General features: G+C 33.8%; 1 protein-coding gene across 1 annotated transcript; it reads left to right on the forward strand.

Annotated features, from left to right (window-relative positions):
* The first annotated feature begins 1,379 nt into the window (after nt 1–1,379).
* On the forward strand, nt 1,380–15,838 carry LOC145625145 (uncharacterized). Its single transcript, XM_081678225.1, has 14 exons — nt 1,380–1,398; nt 1,488–1,575; nt 1,657–1,765; nt 2,378–2,464; nt 3,920–4,149; nt 4,249–4,489; nt 7,414–7,475; nt 8,407–8,461; nt 9,839–9,937; nt 10,085–10,171; nt 14,074–14,190; nt 14,385–14,477; nt 15,067–15,097; nt 15,485–15,838. Exons 1-14 carry the CDS (start codon nt 1,380–1,382, stop codon nt 15,658–15,660), a joined length of 1,494 nt encoding a protein of 497 aa, XP_081534351.1. The 3' UTR covers nt 15,661–15,838.
* Nucleotides 15,839–16,083: the final 245 nt, after the last annotated feature.

Below are 16,083 nucleotides of genomic sequence, written 5' to 3' on the forward strand. Positions count from 1 at the left end.
ATTGATGAAGAGGTATGCATGCCTTTAATTTTATAAGTGATAATGTCCTATGGTTCTAAATTTATTGAATAATATATAATATTTTTTTAAAAATTCATTGTGTAACTCACAATATTATTTTGTATATGTAGGGTGATTATAAAATTCTAAATTTAGAATTTTATATTAGGGATAATAATAATCATACAAAGCAATTTTAAATATTTTCAATTTTTTTAAAAAAAAAAAAAAATCTATAGTGTTATCATTCTTTTTTTTTTTTAATCACTTTGTCTTACAAGATGTGGTTGGCATGGTTGTAAACGAAGTTGGAGATTCAATTAAAATAGAAGACAAATGGTATTTTTTTTTTGAAAGAACGAACGGTAGCGATGTTATTTAGTAAGTGGTATCAATTTCTGCCAAAGTTGTAGGCTTTGGGGAAACGAGCCCACATGAACAAGTTCGGAATTAGAGACGGTATCACACCTAGATACAAGGTGAGCCATTGTATTACAAGAGTGTCTAACATGTTTAAAATTACAAACATCAAACATCATACTACTATTCCTAATATCATCATAAATAAGATAAATTGGAGCCAAGCCTTAAGCCTTTGTTCTCACTGCATTGATCACATTTAAAGAGTCGCTTTCTACTTCAATCAATTTGTAGCCTAACCTTCCTGCCAATTGAATAGCAAATCTCACTGCCATAGCCTCGGCAACTTCAGGGGATGTAGGAGGAGTTGTCTTCACTACTGCAGCAATAACCTTACCCTCTTCATTACATATGACAGTCCCCAAGCCACTTTTTGATCCTTGTAATACATGAGCATCCGAGTTTATTTTCACAACCCAGTCATAGGACAAGACCAGCCAGCAGTCCCACCTTGCAGCATACGTGTAGGAGGCAGCAACACCCTCTCAGCGTAACTATTGTAATCTCTCACCACCCTTAGGAACCCAGCAGCTAGCATCACATGATCGGGTTTTTCATCTTGGAACAGGATCAGATTCCTTCCTCTCTAAGCAGCCCACATAAGAGCAGCCATCGAGCTTACAATACCCACATCATACTTCCCGTAGAGCCATTTCCACATTTCAGCAAAGCACGTACGAGGTGCATCAGTTAACAAATCATGGTATTTATTATTTTGATATATTTTTATATCTTATTTTTATCAATTACGATAAACTAAATTTTATTATTGTAAGATAATTTATATTTGACTATTTTTAGATTTATTAGCAAATCATTTGTATTTTGATATCATGGTTAGGGGACAACGAATCCACTTAAAAATTTGGGATAATGTATTTCCTGAATATTCAAGACAAAAAGACCTGGCCTACTTGCTGATTCTACTAAGCCTTTTGGTATAATTGTGTACCTCAACAATGGTCAAATATTTTAATGGTAAGTATCATATATTAGTCCTTAGAATAATTTTTTTTTTTAATTTTTACAACGAATAACCTAATTTACCATTGTCATTTTGTTTACAGGAAAAATTAATATAAATACTTCTGCATCAACCAAAATTTATATTGATCTTCAAATTTCTGAGGTTGATGAATTGAAATATGTATGGAGGTATGTTATTTCAATCATTTTAATTTATATACTATTCTTTCTACATAAATATATCTCTAATAATAGATCATTATAATGCAGTGAGAAGTTAGATAATGTTACCATTGGAAAACTTGAAATTCAGAATATCAAGATTGGACCCGAAGAAATCAACTCTAAAAAAGTTGATATTCTAATGCTTATGAATAATGTACAAAAAACTTTAGAAAAGGTGTTTTAATATATCACTTTATTATTCCTTCAAAAAAAAAATCACTTTATTATACTTAATACGATATATATGATAAATCTTAAATTCAAGCCTAATTTTATTTTAAAATCATATAGGATTTGATCTTCTATTGCATGGCTAAAGTGGATGCAATTATGAGTGAAAATAGTTGGTATTATATCTCATGCTGAGCATGTCAAAGACGCATCACTCCAAGAAAAACAAATTTTTGGTGCTTTGCTTGTGAAAAGCAAATTGAAAGGCCCATCCCAAGGTTTGTTTCAAATTTCTTCTTTATCCATATTACGATAATAGATTAAACGAATAATAAATTATATAGTGCCTAATTTCTTCATGCATTATTTTTTTTTCGATCCGATATCATTTGGAGCTTAGTGTTATCGATCATAGTGGGTCAACAATATTTGTAGTTTTTGATGAAGAAGCAAAGAAACTAATAGGACAAGATGCAAGTACTCTTTTTGAGTCTCATACTTATGAAAAGGTTTTAATTATTGTTTTTAAACAATAGTTTAAAGATTAAGTTGTTCTATAAGTGCTTTTATCTCTTATTTCTATTAATATTGAAAGATCAATGATCATAAAGATGATGATAATGACAATGAAGATGATAATACACAAATTCCAAAGAATGATTGCAAATATCATTGGAAGAGAGTTAGTGTTCAAAGTTAAAATCATCGCTTATAATTGTACAAAATTCGACAAACTTTTACGGTGATGAGAATTTTTGACAAAAGTGTCATTGAGGTACTAAATAATTGTTACAAGTATTTCACGTTTATTTAGAAGTCATGAATTTTAAATTTTAATTTTTCAAAACTTTACATAAATTATTTTCATGTAGAATAAAGATGTCATAAATGGCCTTAATTTAATTCACAATATATAGAAAATTATTAATTGTTTCTTTTCATAGTCGGAGATCCCAAGATTCATGGCTACACAAAGTGAAATTTACAATACCTTCCAGGATGCAATGGTAAACAAAGATACAACTAAGGTTGGAGATGGAAAAAAATTAATCTTGTCACCGTCATTGATCGGAGGCACAAAAAATATGTACCAGAATTACAAAGAAACGATATACTCTACACACTACATAATTGGGGTTGAAAGAGGGAATAAGATAATCCTGTCAGCGACATTCAAAGGGGACCCAAGATACATAAAACAGAATTTCAAAAAAAGAATAGAGGTGTAGAAGAGAGAATTCAATTTGAACCTCACAAGTTGTTTTTTTATTTTTATTTTTATTTATTTATTATTATTATTTTTTTTTATAATTGCAATAGTTTACCATTGATAATTACAATAATAAACGTCTTTTAATTTATCACATTATCCATTTATTATTATTATTAATATTACATAATAAAATACAAATTTAAAGTAATAATAAAAACAAAGCCGTGCAACGCAGTGGCTTCACACCTAGTTTTGTGAAAATATGGCATAATTGTGGAATTTTTACATTTTAAGGGAAAGGAAAATTTGCCAATTACTACCGCAAGTTAATACCACTTTGTAAATTACTACCGCAAATTAAAAAAGTTGTGAATTACTACCACAAAATTTTTTAAGATGTTGCGATTACTACCAAACCCCCATTAAACCCAACAATGACGTCATTATATCACTTTAACCCATGATTAAAGCTCTTAACCATGGTCAAACATGGGTTAAAACCCTTAACCATGACGTCTTTATATCCCTAACCCATTTTCTTTTTTTTTTGGGGCTGGTTAAAGCCCTTAACAATGGTCAAACATGGGTTAAAGGGATATAATGACGTCATAGTTGGGTTTAATAGGGGTTTGATGGTAATCGCAACATCTTAAAATTTTTTGCGGTAGTAATTCACAACTTTTTTAGTTTACGGTAGTAAATTACAAAGTAGTATTAACTTGCGGTAATAATTGGCAAATTATCCTAAGGGAAATCGCTCTTTATAGAGTGCTTAATAGCATCTGTTGTATTGGGCTGATGGAAACACACAACAATCACACGAACATTGACGAACTAGCCAACTTCCACTCTCCAATCCTCCAATCTACCATTAGCCCACTTCATCTTGTTCAAACTCCAATGAACCCAGATCACTGAATCAAGTGTGTAGCCAATTCTGCTGATACCAGAAAACTATATAAACAACCAACCTCAGTTCAGCACCAATATACCAAGAAATCAGACTCAGATTTTGGGTGCAGAACAGTAGGATTTGAGCAGGAGTTTAGACTCAGATTTTTGGTGAAGAACAGCAGGATTCAGGCTGAATTTCAGACTCAGATTTTGGGTGAAGAGCAGCAGGATTCAGGCAGAAATTCAGAATCAAATTTTGGGTGAAGAACAGTAGATTTCAGGCGAAATTCAGACTCAGATTTTGGGTGAAGAAGATTAGAATATTCAGGCAGTTTTGTAGGATTTTGACAAAATTTAAGAAACCTGGCAAACGTTGGAGGATTGAGTTTAAGGGCAAGATCCTCATCAAAGCCGGAGTTAACCGTAGACGGTGAGGACCTCCACCGTGCCACCCGCCCATGGTTCCTCCTCCGCCGCTGGTTCTTTTCTTCTGTGGCTTTCTTTTTCCCCAAATCTGTCTCTTCCGCTCTCCGCCGCCTCGTTGCCGTTCTTATTGTCCTCGGCTTCCTCTCTCTCCTTTATGCTCTCCCCATTGATCAGGTTGTCATTCTCCCATTTTTTCTTTTTGGGATTTAGTGATTTTATCATTGTGATTGTGATCTGGTTTTGATTATTGGTTTGATGTTGATTGTCAATTGGGTTTCATTGAATTGTTTTTGATTGCTTAGAAACTGCTCAAATTGCATTTAAAGTGTTTTTTTTTCTGTATATTTGATGATAATAGTGTTATGATTAGATTGGTGTTGGCAACTTGGCATTTTGATAATTCTTTGGCTTTATCTTGTGTTTTATTAAGAAAGTGATTGTGCAAGTTATATGATACTTTGTATTTTTGTAAAGGATCTTTGTGCAAGTTATATGATACTTTGTATTTTTGTAAAGGATCTTGTTGTTGATGGGTCAAGTTTAATTGTTGATTCGGTGTTCTAAAGTAAGATTGGAAATTTGAATAGCTTGTTCATCAACATGAGATAGAAGCTGCACATAGGAAGGAGATGATCTGTAGGGTTCTACAGTGTGCTAATACAAAGCGCCAAAAGCAGTTTCTATGATTTATGAGGTCCTGCATTCCATGGCTTTGTTGAGGTTGTACTGCCTAAACAGCCTATGCAATAATTGTAGTTAGCTAGGCTCTAGTTTTTAGCTTCATGGTATTCACCATCAACTGAATTTAGGAACTAAGGCAGGCTGAATATGAACAGAATCCAAGTTAATTACTTAATAGGAGTCAGTGAATCAAGATAGTGTATATGGGAAAATGTGCGTGGATAGTGAGGTTTCTAATTAGACATATGGCATGTTGTCTGAAACTGAAGGCCTATTGCAGCATTATTTTTATGCACCCTATATAATTGTATTTGGCTCTATGTAGTTTACATTAGGTGTGAATCATATGTCTCTTGGGCTCTTCTGGTTGGCACAAGATGGGGTATGCTCTCTTTGGATTTATCTTCTAATTATAAGAATGTGCTATTAGAAGCTTTTAAGAACCATTAGGTGTTATAGAAGTATACATGTACAAATTTGTGTATCATGGAAACAGTAACGGTAAGGCTGGTGTGTGCCTGTATGATGAATGAAGGTGACTTTTTAAAAGATATGGGGCCGACTGCAATTAGGATCGTTATGCACCAAGGTGAATTTAAAATGGATATGGGTACTGGGGTGACTTTCAGAATAATGAAGTGACTTTGACTATCTTCTACAGTTGTACTAATATACACCAATCCAAGAATCTATCGTCATGCGAAATTCGGAAATCAGAAGAGTTTGGATGAGCTGAACTCTTTAGTTAGGATCATCCATGGTGAAAGAATTGTATCCTATTTTGCTGTTTTTGGCTGTAAGAGAATATTTCTATTGCTATCTTTCACTACTTGTCTAAATGCTTGCATGTTAAGAGAACATTATCAATTACAAATTAGTAGAATACAAAAGGCTTTGGTCGAAGTATTAGAGACTAGGAGAAAGGATGCTGCTGTAAGTTGTTTTGTTGACAACCCTATCATATTTTGTAAGAAAGCATCCTCCAACTTGTATTGCTGCTGGCACCACTTAGTGAGGAGCAATGAATGCTGTGAAGTAACCTAAGAATAGAAGTAACCGATTCAAAGAGTAATCTTGTGCTTGGCCAGAGGGATCTCCGAAGGTCTTAGGAAAATGAAGAAAGGTAGAAACATCTTTCTGGAAAAAAAGCATTAAATATAGAACTCATTTGCATATTACGAGGCTACATTGATAAAATTGACGCTTATAAATGTATTTTATACGGTCAAGAGGTTAGAGGAGAGACACATTGATAACTACGAATGTCTTGTCCTACCTGTAGAAAATTAGCAACTAGGTCTTGAAAAAAGAATAGGGAAATGCAATTTGATCCTCAAATTGTAAGTTGATGCCACAACAGCTAACAGTAGCAAATCATGGCTGGAGGACATTGAGCATTCATAGCTATTTGGGTATTTTAATTTGAGGGAGTTGCCTAATCTACAACTTCTGCCATCAGAGTAGAAAGAGTAGGGAATTCTGTACAGTTATGGGCTTTCATTTCAAATAGTGTAGCGGACTAGAGGCTGTAACTTTAAGTGCCCATACTATTTTTGGCTGTAGAGATCACAACTTTACTCTTACAGCCACTACATAATACCCCACTATTTTTCTTGCTCATCAACTCCTTTCAACCAAAAGTTAAGAAAGTAACTCCACTGCTTTGGAGCAAATAAAAGAGGACGGAGGTAGTGATTATAGATATTAATCTATTGAAATGAAGATAAGTTCTTTTTTTTATGTGTTATGTTGTGTTCTTTTGTTCTGATTACTTGTATTAAAAATTTAGTTCTTGAGAAAAGAAGGTTGAAAATGTGTGTTATTTGATCCCTGCTGCTTTAGTCATGGCTTTATTCCCATACATCTGAAATGGTTGGTCAGATATTGAAGTGTTCTGAAGGTGTCTTTAATCTTTATAGCTCTCTAGTGTAGTATATAATGCAATACAACATAACTGATATCACTATGCCTCTTTCTTTTCTTTCTTTTTGTTTAGTGAATCTACTGTAATAGAACAATGATTGAAAGTAAGAGTAAATGAGCAAATGCATATCCAATCTCGTCCCTTTGTACTAGGAGAACAATCAATTAAAAATCTTATCAATATAACTGTTAGATGTCATGTGCTAATACACAATAGTTATTTTTTCTATTATTCTATTTTAGTGATATTTATTTATTTATTTATCAATTCCTAGTGTTAAAAGAGAAAGGATAGGAAAAAATGAGTAATGTCTTTTGGTAATTGAGCAAAGCTTAGCTCATTTTTCTGATGAACAATTGAATCAGTTATTAGCTGGAATTTTAACTCCCAATGCAATGCTATAACATGACTGTTCATCGTTATAGTTATACTTACCATTATTGATTTCTGATATTTACATGTAATTTTTTCCCCCTGCGTTATTTCTTGGCAGTATCTGAAGGATTTCTTGCTATGGGTCAAGGAGGATCTTGGTCCTTGGGGCCCTGTTGTATTGTAAGTTACTTTTACGGAATTGTTCTCCTTTTTGTTATAAGTTTCTTTCTATGTTCACTTTAAGTGAGCGAGGGAAGTTTTGAAGCCATACATTTTATAACATGTGAAAATTGTTGTTTATTTTAATACCACTTTATTGTAGTCAAACCTTTATTACTACATGGATATGGACCTACTGCATATAAAATCTTCTTATAAATAGCTGCAGGAAATGAGGGTATGGGACTTAAATCAAATATGAAGGCCATACAAAGTGACATTGGATTTGATGGAGGACAATAAACTATCTAAGTGATCTTTGTGCTTCATGATTTTATTTTTAATTTTATTTTTATATTTATTTTTTTAGGGGGGTGGGGGGTTGGGAGTTCTTGCATTTGCATGGTTTGATGACCTTCGTTTCACAGATATTGCTCCATGCTGAATTTTTACAATTTTCAAACGTTCTCATTTGACCATCCGCTTGTGTATTATACATATAGAAAAGAATAGACATGTGGGATATTGTTAGATTTGTCCTTATGTATGCTTTAAAGATATCAACTTTTTTTTTCTTCTTAAAACTTGATGAGAATTAAACTTATTAACGGTCAAAGTTGTCTCTGGTGAAGCATTAAACTTTACATGGTACAATATTTGTGGAACTGAGGACTTGTAAACAGTAAATTGTTTACTCTTTTTTCATGTTCTAAAAAAATATTTATGGCCTTGAGTAAAGGTTGATTGATTTGGAATGGCTGAAGGGATTGTGTGATGAACTCAGGAAATGGTGTTCTTATTTCGGTTATCCCAAAAGAAATACATCTACATTTTTGTATAAACAAATTGTCTTATTGTAAACTCACCTAATAGCAGACATTTCTAATTCAGTAAAGATAGACCATTTTTAATATTGGCTCTGCAACTAATTGAGGCTATTTTATTCTGTTAGGGCTATTGCATACATCCCTCTCACAGTTCTAGCAGTTCCTGCCTCAGTACTTACGGTATGAAACTTTTTTTATTGGTTATTCTTTACGATATTTTCTCATGGTGATTGATATTTCTTGCTCCTTCTTTTCTTTGTTCTTAGTGTCTTACGATGGGAATAAGGAAAGTTCTAGGATCATCATTTAGTAGCTTACACTTAAAACTGTTTTTATACTCCATGAAATTGTATATGACTGCCTTAGGCATATAAAATTCTTCTGTTTCATAGTATTTATAATGGTATGATGATATCTTTATTTGGGAACTAACAGCTGAAATTATATATTATTTTAGAATGCTTTTTAACTTCTATTATTTCGTCTTTCCAAATTAGATAATTTTGAAGAATTGTTGAATTTTAATTTTCGTGCTGTGCATGGATCACTAGGTGGTTATTGAAACACCGGAGTCTTTAGTTTTTGTATATTGAGCTACCAGCAATGTCTCTCATATTGCTCGTTCTTGCCTCCCACTTTCCCGACAAACCATACTAGACCATCCGTTGCGTCTTTTTTGTCGAGGAGGGGAGAGGTCAAATCTTTCTAACCTGGTATGTACAGGCGTACAACTGTAAAGAGACTCTTTTGGCCATATTACACGGCTGCAAAGAGTTAATTTATGTAAGATCTTTTATTTAAGAGACTGGTCCTTGACTTTTAGCTTAATCACAAACATGAAAAATTTATTGAAATATCTAATGTCAATGTACAAGCACCGGTACGAAGAGTGGGACCATGGAGGGGTTAAACGAGGGAGAGGGAGACCGAAAATGACTTGGTTGGAAGGAGTTAGGAAGGATATGAAGTATATGGATTTGCATGAGGATGAGGCATTGGATTGTAAGGGATGGAAGAGGAAGATTTGTCGATGAATACACGGAATAATCAAATTTAATTTATGTAGCCTACCCCACTTATGGGATTAAGGCTTTTATTGATTAGTTTATTGATTGATCTAATGTCAATGCAATCAGAAATTGAAATGGATGTTTTCAATTTCTTTGAATTGGAAGATTCACTAACTCCAGCTTCAAACTGATTTATTAACTAGTGATGAGATATGACATGAAATCTGATATAGTGTGACAATAGTTAGTGATTTCTTTATGCCAATTGAGTAAAATATAGTGCTTGATCCTGTATCAAGAATCTCGACGTTTAAAATATGTAGGGCATAGGGCCAAAATCTATACTAATTTCAAAAATTAACTTGAATTGGGCATAGTGATTTAACATATCTTTTCACACTTCTTAGATCAGGTAGATGTTTGCACCGATACACCTCACTTTCTCTCCTAGTAATCTTTTGCAAATATTTGCTTTTCAATGACTGATCACATTTATTCCCAATTACTTCTTATGTGATTTCCTGATCCTGGCCTGTTTTTTCTCCAGCTTGGAGGAGGTTATCTCTTTGGGTTGCCTTTAGGATTTGTTGCTGATTCAACTGGAGCCACACTTGGTGCTACAGCGGCTTTTCTTCTTGGAAGAACAGTAAGTCTTGAATGCCTCTCTGTGCATGTCTGTCATTGTGTACATGCTTGCTGCTACTTTCTTAATACTTATTTCATATATTTTTATCATGTCCTGATTGTAATGTTACAAGAGCTGATAAATTCTTTGTTTTTTTACTTTTTCCAGATCGGAAAATCCTATGTCATGTCAAAGCTTAAGAACTACCCCAAGTTCCAAGCAGTTGCCATTGCCATTCAAAAGTCTGGCTTTAAGGTAATACTACCTTGAGTATGGGTCTCAGTTAATGTGTGCATGTGAAAGCGGTTGTTTTTGTCTGTCTTAGTTTGATGCGTTTGATGAAACAATGAGTTACAATATCAGTGAGCAATGTAATTTGGAAATCTGGGTATGTTTTGAAAATTATGAAGGCTTTTATGGTTAAATTGTTGAAGTGTCATAGCTCTATACAGGAAATTGTAGAACAGTGTTTAAAAATCAGGATATCACTAATTTGTATGTCATCCATAATTCTTGTGAATGTAGTCAGGTAGGCCATGGAATTTGTATGGAAACTTCATTCAGGCTGAGGTGGACAATTGCTTCATTGCATGTACTTATTGTTATTTGTAGAATATTATATTTGGCATTATTTGTAGCTTCCTTATCTAAATTATTTCGTTTGTGTTGGGAGATGTCATGTGTTGAGACTTTGACTTGGATTTGTAGAAATGTGCTTTGAATGAGCTTCTTAACTGTTTTGCATCATTGTGACATAATAGTGGTGACATTGTCATCTATATGAACTATGGCATGATAATATACATACATACACACACACACACACACACACACACACATATATATTTTACGGTATAGGTATCATATTCTGTCAAGTCACTGCCTGCTCGTGTTATGAGCAATTAAAAACCCTAAAATTGCATATTGCATATTGCAAATTGCATTTAGTTCTTATTTTAGCTGCAACCATAGGATCATCAAATCATGTTGTAAAAAAGTTTCCTCATCACTCTCCTCAATTCTATTTTATCTTCCAAATCCATTGGCGACTTTTATCCTTTCTGAATGAAGTATCACTTTTTGATCTTCTCCCTCTGACTATGGTACCCTGTGACAGCTGTATATGTAGCTGCTACAGAAGCTGTTGACATCTGTTATATTCCTTTAAGCTCTGTGTATTTTGAGGTATAATAGCTGTGAGTTTCCATAGTTCTTCTCTTTTCATTATCTGATATGCCTTTCTAGTGCTTCATTTTTTCTCTTTTCAAAATTTTAGTGGATGTTCCTTAAGTTTCAGTGATCTTTAGGCCCACCGTCTTTTGGTTGTGGATGGTCCTCATAATTTTTATATCAGCAAGATCTGTTCATCTACTCTAGTTCTCTTAGTCTAATGCTGTCATAGATGTTCCTATTTTATGTGAGCATAGTTGGAATCAGTAAAATCAAACTCCATTCATGAACAGCTACTTATCTGACTTTCTTCTTTTTTAAAAAATATTTTATTTAAAATTTTTTTTTTTAATTTTTTTATTTAATTTTTTTTTTATTTTATATAATCCTATTATGTTATAACTTTAAAATGACTCAAAGCAAGCAAGTTGCAAACAAGTTTTCCTTAGTTTCATTATAGGATTTGAGCTACCCACAGAGGCTTTAAAAATCTCACTTTTCCATGTATCAGTTTCATGAAAGGTCAAATGAACTGTAAGCAGTTGAATCAATTGACTTGATCTATCTTGGTGGCTTCTGTTCTTCTCTGAGATAAAAAATATTGATAGTTTTTAAAGTTTGCTTTACCATCAGGGATGCTTACGTTGAATGATCCTCAAACTGTATCTTCTTTGTAGGCATAGTCAACAATGTTGAAATATACTTTTGTTTATGTCCAAGAAGATTGCCTTCGCTGTTGCTGGGACATTACCCAATGTGTTAATGTGATCTGCTGGTACGAAGAGCTCAGATGGCTTGCATTGAAAACTATCCTAAATTACTAAGTAAACCATTGATACTTTATTATTGTGAAGTAGTGGGGGCTTGTTACATTTTGGATTAAAGGTCAGTTTGACTTGAAAATATCCTCACTTTATTAGAGCAGCTACACTGCTTATATCTGACCCACCTCCCTCCCTCCCCCAGCCTTGTCATGGGCTGGAGTCTCTTGTAAGTCATATTGATGAAAGGATTTACCTAAGTTTGCTGTTATCCATAAAAGTTAGCTGTTATCCATAAGTAACATGTGGCAGTAAATAATAACTGACCCTCCAGTGGAAACAGTGATTGTTTGTTATAGAAGCAGATTAGTAATATATGACACTCCCCTTCAACCAACTTCTTGTGAGGTATATTGCCTACCCATTTTATTTGTAACTCATCTATGCTACAATCAAGTAAGCTTGATATAATTGCAACTCAAAACGAGTAAAGAAAAATATTGAAACCTGGCAGTAAGTCATTTAAATTGTATAGGTTTAGGCTTTTATGTAATATACTAGTACTTTTAGATTGTAAGCTATATTTTGTAAGAGAATTCTAAAGGCAAAAGTTTGATTATTTGATTGACAATGACAGATTTTAGGTACAAAAGTGATAACTTTAGGCTATCAGTCTCACCAGCAGCTTGAGGCTACTAACTCTCTACTGACAATATATACTCAAGTAATTACAATAACCTGGAATTAATGGATGTCTTCTACTTCATCAGAGAATCAGCTTGTCCTCTTCTTCAGTTTCTCAATGCCATAGTAGATCATAAAATCTTTTTGTCCGTTTTTTGCCTTGCTGTCACCCCTTTCTTTTGGTGCCTGTTGTACGCTCCCTTCCCGTTGAACACTCTTCTCTTTACCTTTCTTCCTTTTCACGTACACCCTTAGTGGTGGTTTGAGTGCCCCATGTGAGTCTATCACATTTTATCTCTATGTCAATTCTTGCCTTGATATAATCACACATACTTCATTTGATTCCGATTACTTAATAATTTTGTAAAGTGCACCTTAGTTGCGCTTAAGCTCTGTGAGGTGCGAGAGCTGGCACAGTCAGGTGCGAGAGCTGGCACCGCCTTAGCTCTGTGCTTTTTCTAGGCTGGTTCTTGCGCCTTATGTTGTATAGTAAGTCATCAATAGCTGATATGTAAAATAATTTTCTTAAGTAAAACACCATGTGACTTTGCAGCTGTTAAATTTATAATACTAGAGGAGCAAGAGATCCCAAATGCCCTAATTCCATTTAAAGAACCCTAATTATTGAGCACATGGTCTTTCACCTTTTTTCATGTTTCTTTTCTTAGACTTATCAATCAAAAAGTGCGCCTCACCTACAAAAGGCTCTCGCCTAGGATCCAAGAACTTTTGTGCCTTGCTGCATCTTGCGCCTTTTAAAACTAAGCTTTACTTGCACTAAATGATAAAATATGAAAAACCCCAGGTCTGCTGCTTGATAGGTTTTAGAAACATATATTATTGAAAAGGAATTGATGGGCTATTATTTAACGTTCGCCTTTGTTTTAATTTTTTTTTTTTTTTTGGCTGAAATTAAGGAATAGAAATAATTGAATTAATGGGTTTTATTAATGATGTATTGTAGACTTCTGTTGAGAATCAACTATCGCTATTGTGGATCATATTGAAAATTTACTCTACTGTGGATATTTATTTCAGCTGTCTAGTACATTGTCTCAAGTTAATACTCATGCCAGCCCCTTCTATCCTGAAGTTGTCACTTGGACAATTTTTCCAGAAATATTTACCGATGAGGACCCCCCCCCCCCCCCCTCACACACACACACCCCTCTCCCTTTTTCTTTTTCTTTTTTTATTTAACTTCTTGTGCTCCCGATGTTACTTTTGAGAAATCATCATTAAATAATGTCTTATAATTTTCCCAAATATTGTTTCATTGAAAATAAGAAAGATTACTTTTTTAAGCCATGCCAAGTGGGAAAGGACAAATAACTGTTAAGGGAGGGTGTTATCATAATGCTACTTTTAGGTCAAGTTATCATGCTTTTTGTTTAAATATCTTTTTATTTTATTTATTTAATTTTTTAATTTTTGAATTATTTTTAGTTATTAATTATTACTATTTCCTACATAATGATCAAATACTTGAGTTGTTTTAGAGTAGGTTTTCTACATTTGCTCTAATAACTCTCTCGTTGACAGATTGTTTTGCTACTTCGACTGGTTCCCCTCCTTCCATTCAACATGTTGAATTACCTCCTGTCTGTAACTCCTATTAACTTGGGCGCTTACATCCTGGCAACGTGGTTGGGAATGATGGTACTGCATGCTGCTCTGTGTTAGCTTGTCTATTTTTCTTTTTTTCTTTCTTTTTTTTTTAAATTTTTTTTTTTTATTGTTTTCATTCACCACCATTCGCCCTTTTACTCTCTGTTGTGCGATTTTCTTGTAGAGACAGGGAGGGCTATTCCATTATAAATGCTAATTATCACCATGTTTAATTTTCATTGCAGCCGATCACATTTGCATTTGTATATGTGGGTACAACATTGAAAAACCTTTCTGATGTCACCCATGGATGGAGTGAGGTGTCAACTGCTCGATTGGTAAGTGCTTCCAATTAATTTTTTTAGCTTATCTGATCAACATGTTCTCTTGTAGAACACAAGGTTTAAATTGTCGGTTATTCATTCTTGATTAACTTATACTGTTGACTATAGTACACATAGCAAACAAATAAAACTGTCCTTAGGTTTCAGTTGTGAAGTTGTTATATATGTAGCAAGTCTTCACAAATATGACTGGACTCACTTAGATTTATCCTCACTTCACTCATCTCTTATTGCCACCTTGTTCCTGCATTGAAATGTTGTCTCTCTAATCATAAATGACAAGTGTCACTCCCATTCTAGATCCCTGTGTTTCGTTTTTATTCATAACCAGTTTAATGTCTTTTAAGTTGCAAGCATGGAAGACATCTAAGAGCGTAGTTTGAAATGATAGACTATTTTTCTTGGAGAAAGTTATGTTTCAGTGCACCCAGATGAACAAGCTTTAAAATTAAACCTTAAGACGTAAATTTCTTGGGCTTGTTCTTCCAAATGCTTTCACATGGACAGAACCGCTGAACTACTTATGCTGGCATGCATTTGCTTTGAAAAATCTGGAAGTCATTTTGTTATCTTGCTGCTGCAGGGTTTTATTGGATTGGGTCTAATTGTATCTGGTGAGTCATTTACCATTTTATTTTCTTTTACTTCGTAAATATTTCTTTGTCATTCTTGAAGGATTATGCTTATGTAAGCCTAGAATTTAACTGGCACACTGAAATGCTGAATAACTGTGATAATCTTTTCATTTGATGCTATCTAGCTCGAGAATTCCCACTTCTCCGCTATACATATAGCCATCAAGACCTGCCCATTTTTGTCAGGACTCATTCTACTTTTTTCAGTAGAGTAACATTTTGATCTTGAACGTTGTTTGCAATTATAGGCTCTAAACGACCACCATCCCGTACCAATTTAACTATGGAAGAAGTAAATAGAATTCTGTCCTTGATACAACTCTTGTGAACTTGACTAACTTTCATATTTTGTATCTTACTTTGCAGTGATCCTAATAATGTCTATAACCCGAATTGCTAAAGCTTCTCTGGATAAAGCATTAGCTGAAAATGCTGATTTTGAATGCATTTTGGCTTCAGACGAAACATCAAAGCTTCCTACTGTAAAAGAGTCACCTTCAGATTTTTGGCAGCCACTCGTTATAAAAGTTGACCCTTCTTGAGAATATTTTGAGCATCAAGTGCCGTGTATATACTCATTTTAGTCCTACAATAGTTGGTTTTTATTGAGCTGTAAACTATTCAAAAGGTTACGCATAATAGAAGGGAGAGAGCCAGAGGATTAAGCAAAATAGGATAAAATTTTGTATCGTTGTTTCCTTTTCTTTTTTTTTTTTTTTTTTTTTTTTTTTTTTTTTTTTTTTTCTATATAATCTAGTTTTGTTGTATAGCCTTACAATTTCATGCACTATTTTCAATTTTTCATAGTATATTTTCACGAATCAAGTTGAGCGTAGTTGAGAATTGCCGTGTCTGTAAGAATGTAACAAAGCCTTGCTAGCATGGGTCTTCTTATGACACAATGTTGATGCTTCCAAGATTAGGTGCGCTTAATGTTCAAACGTATTTTCTCTGTTGGCTTAGAA

Source organism: Chenopodium album, chromosome 3, assembly GCF_948465745.1.
Source record: "Chenopodium album chromosome 3, dcCheAlbu1.1, whole genome shotgun sequence".
In the NCBI taxonomy this organism is placed as follows: Eukaryota; Viridiplantae; Streptophyta; class Magnoliopsida; order Caryophyllales; family Amaranthaceae; genus Chenopodium; species Chenopodium album.

Excerpts from the sequence above, each read along its gene's own strand:
- LOC145625145 (XM_081678225.1), top strand. Across the intron at positions 2,465-3,919 it reads GCAAATATCATTGGAAGAGA|TGTGTAGCCAATTCTGCTGA; the intron begins GTTAGTGTTCAA and ends CACTGAATCAAG. Across the intron at positions 9,938-10,084 it reads CTTTTCTTCTTGGAAGAACA|ATCGGAAAATCCTATGTCAT; the intron begins GTAAGTCTTGAA and ends TACTTTTTCCAG.